The sequence below is a fragment of the Pinus tabuliformis genome, chromosome 3_1 (genome assembly GCF_031772625.1).
Source record: "Pinus tabuliformis cultivar Carrire ecotype Pingquan chromosome 3_1, CPIR1, whole genome shotgun sequence".
Lineage (NCBI taxonomy): Eukaryota > Viridiplantae > Streptophyta > Pinopsida > Pinales > Pinaceae > Pinus > Pinus tabuliformis.
Window position 1 is genome coordinate 490,833,190 of NC_142301.1, and position 4,214 is coordinate 490,837,403.

The 4,214-nt window shown below is 37.4% G+C and overlaps 1 protein-coding gene across 1 annotated transcript; it reads right to left on the reverse strand.

The window, feature by feature from the left end:
- Nucleotides 1–617: 617 nt before the first annotated feature.
- Nucleotides 618–2,560, reverse strand: LOC149187943 (allene oxide synthase 1, chloroplastic-like). The gene has a single exon (XM_089412902.1). It carries the CDS (start codon nt 2,523–2,525, stop codon nt 993–995), a length of 1,533 nt encoding a protein of 510 aa, XP_089269028.1. The 5' UTR covers nt 2,526–2,560; the 3' UTR covers nt 618–992.
- Between the last annotated feature and the right edge of the window lie 1,654 nt (nt 2,561–4,214).

Sequence of the window (4,214 nt, forward strand, 5' to 3'; positions counted from 1 at the left end):
TTAGATGTTCCTAAGCTTTGCACTATAGCACGACACAGTGTAAATCTAGCCCCAACACCACTCACTTGGGTTATATAATTAAACAAAATGAAAGAAAGTAAAGGAAATGGAACAAATACACAAAACTATAAACCAAAACAATATAGTGAAAACCCAAATTTTATTAGTAAATAAAATAGTAGAAAAGTGTAGAACAAAAATTGGCTAGAATGGTGATAGTTTATCTATGGAAGATAGAGATAGAAATTATTTTCATTCTCAAAAGTTATTCCAAGAGGTTGAAACAATGAAATTTTAACATCAAGAAAAAAACACAAGGGGTCCAAAACCTGAACCCTAAAAGATGAATAGCAAAAAAGTTTTTGGGCCCCAAATGTTTAGTTGGTACATCACCATTTTCCCTAGGGTGCAATTTTTGCTTACAATCTCTTATTTGTATGCATAATAGCTCATTGGAGAGAACTATAGGATGATTACAACTTTTGGTTGCTAGTGTATGCCAAAACAAACCATGGGCACCTAAATAGTAAAAAAATATCATTTAATGCTTTAAAATGGGCTTGAATGTTCGGGACCCAAATTATCATAAAAACAAATACCAGTAAGATAGAAAACCATTGAGCCAATGGAAGAGTTAGTTGGCCATTGATATTCATTTGAGACAAGATGATTCCTGCAAAATATACAGAGATAAAGAATATGGGGTTATGTCCCAAATGCTAGTATAGTTGGTAGTTTGATGTATAGAATGGTCTATACTAAACTTGATATTGTCTAGGTAGTGGGAGACAATATACTAAACTAGATATTGTCTAAACATGGCAACAAAGGGGGAAGAAGCATAAATTGAAACCTAATTTACAGTTGTAGATGGTAAAAAGATGAGTGAAACATGGCAACAGTTGGGGAAGAAGCAAAGAGGGAAATTATTGTAGAAACGCCTATCAGCTATTTGAGTGAATAGAGGACAATGTGCAATGCTTGCATCGCTCTCAGGAAGAGCCCTTAGTGAGCCTCGTAAAGGTGACAGAGGAGGACGAAGATGAAGACTGTGCTATGGCAAATGAATCGTATCGCAGGAAGAAGTGCGCCAGAAAAAGGTGAGCCATGCTGACAACGACGTCTCTCTTCCCCGCACACTGCTTGTTGTCAGCAGACGTTTCATCAGTTTCACGGCCATTAGACCACAGCAGGTGCTTCAACATCTCCTGCCCATCCTCACCCATGAACCGACGCGGAACAAACTCCTCAGCCCTAGTGAACACTTCGGGGTCCCGGGTGGCAAACGGCTGGTACCCGCAAAGCATTTCTCCCTTTTTTACCGCATAACGCCCATCGTGGGATTCGACGAAGAAATCCTTCTTGGCCCTTCCGTACTGTAGAGGCACAGGTGGCTCTATCCTCAGCACTTCGTACGCAGTCGACCGGACCAGCGCCATGCTCTCCAGAGCCCTGCCGGTGAGTCCCCCGTGTGCTTCAACGGCTGCGCGGACCTCTTCGGCGAGATCTCTGTGCAGTTCGGCCCCGGCGCGAGCAACATATTTGACCATGTTAGTAAAAAATACGCGCAGTCCGCCGAAGGCGTTGAAGGCGATGTAAAACAAAAGATTATTGCAAGCCTCTTCTCTATTCAGGCCGAACTGATTTTCTGCCACATCCAGCGCGAGAATCGCATTCGTCCACAAGAAATTATAGAGCTTGTGGTAATACCTGGAGACGAGGCAGAATGGTAGAGGAAATAAATGGATGGTGAGCTCGTCCAAGAATTTGGGAAGAACGCCCGAGCTTATGGTTGGAGCGATCACAGCAGCCAACCAGTTTTTCATACAAGAAGGGCCGTCGGTTCCGAGGCTGGCTGGGCCCGGAGCGACGGGGTCCGCGCCCGCTATATACCCGCAGAGAAAATTGCAGAGCAATTGATCCATCGGGTCAGTGAAAGACGCCTTCCCGCTATTCGCGAATTCTTTCTCCATTGCAGCGCTGAGTTTGTCGAACTCCTCGGCAAACAAAGTAAATTGTTTCTCCCGATTGCTCCGCAGTAACTCAAAGCACCAGCTCTTAAGCCTATGGTGTTTTTCTTCGGATGGGTCCATAAAAATGGTGGCCCTGTATCCCCCAGTGAATTTCAAGCTGGGGATGTATGTTCCGGCCAGATTATTCTTCTTATCTACCTTACTCAAATCGTAGAGCACAGGGAAGCTCTTGCCATCGAGGAGTATTATGACTCGATTGTACGGGAAGAAAGGCGGGCCTGGCGGCATATTCACCCTAAAGACCGTGCTCTGATATTTTTCGACACGGCGTCTGAAGAAATTATCGACCCCTCTGAAATATTGGATTCGATCCACAATGGCTCCAACCAGCGGCAGGCCATATGTTCCAGGGATCTCCTTCACAGGAACCTCATGAGGTGAGGTCGCGCTTGTGGACATATCGTCTATACTCGAACGACGAAAACTCAACCTACAGTAATATTGGAAATCAAAGGGGGAGGCAAAACCAAAAGACCTAATGCCAACGTACATATACTGCGGTTATTCTCTCAGAGATTAATATCCGTAAGGGTTAAATCAAGTGGATTTATACACCGGATATGAAGAAGAAGGGCGTTGAGTGCATCACATGGCGATTTTATCTCGACGAAGTTTAAAGTTTTTGGGATTGGAATTCCTTTTTCATTACCATGTGCTTCTTACCATGCACTTCTGACCTTGTTTTTTTTAATTAAATTATGACTTTACATTACATTTGTATTTATTAATAAAATTGTATTATGTGCAAAATTTATCATCTTTATGGAATGAAATTTATTCAATTAGAATAACTTGCTAATGTCAAGTCTACTTTTTGTCTAAAAAAGACAAACTCTTCACTAAACAAAAACAATTTTAAAACATATCTCAATCACAACAAAATAATACTTATCTTATAGCTTTAGTTTATTATTAAATTATAATTTTTTATTAGATTTAAATTTATTTTTCATTAAATTATAATTTTTTATTAGATTTAAATTTATTGACAAAATTGTAATTATCCCATTATTTATTAATAAAATTGGATGGTTATTGGAAGCCTGTTCAACCTAACGCATCTCTGACGCAGTTCAAGTTTTAATTTTTTGGATTGGGACCATTTTTAATTATCATGATTCTTGTTTTTGTTTATTTGTTTATTAAATCAAAATTTCTCTACCGCATTTGGATTCTTTTCCAGTTTTAATTTTTTTTTATTGGAATCGTTTTTAATTATCATGATTCTGGTTTTTATTTTTATTTTTTATTAAATCACAATTTCTTTATCGGATTTAGATTTTTTTTAAATATAATACCATGTTCTTTTATGATATGTCTGAAATTTTTATTAAAAATTAGGATTTGGTTTGACTTTTTATGATCATGGGATTGTGGTGAATTATCATGTGATTTTGTTTTTAGTTAAATAATAATTTGTATGAATATCATGTGATTTTGCTTTTAGTTCAAATTATAGTCTGTATTAAAATTATATTTTTAAATTTATAAACTATATGGTTTTATTTTTCAATTAAATTATAATTTTTATTAAAAATATTTTTTAAAATATATATAAATAATTTTTTTATTAAATTTAACATAAAGCAGATGTCAAATTCCAATCACTCATCTAAATCTATAAAAAAGTGGAAGGAAAGACGTGAATTAAGTTCATTCCTAATTTATATAAAAAAATGTCAAATTCCAATCACTCATCTAAATCTATATAAAAAAGTGGAAGGAAAGACGTGAATTAAGTTCATCCCTAATTTATATAAAAAAGATGTCAAATTCCAATCACTCATCTAAATCTATAAAAAGTGGAAGGAAACACGTGAATTAAGTTCATCCCTAATTTAAGCCACGCATTTTAGTGTATGTTTATCTCATTTTCTGGACTCTGTGTAGGTCATAAAGAATGGGCTCCTGAAAGGTGGAAGGAAACACGTGAATTAAGTTCATCCCTAATTTAAGCCACGCATTTTAGTGTACGTTTATCTCATTTTCTGGACTCTGTGTAGGTCATAAAGAATGGGCTCCTGAAAGGTAGGGTAACGGATGTGAAAGGTAGGGTAACGGATGCACTATAGATAAGTCTCCAGCGCAGGTGCACAATAGATAAGTCTCAAGCACCTTTCTAGAGTTTCACCGCTGCAATTGAAACTTTGAGCTACCAACTTAGACTTTTGGGAATGTAAT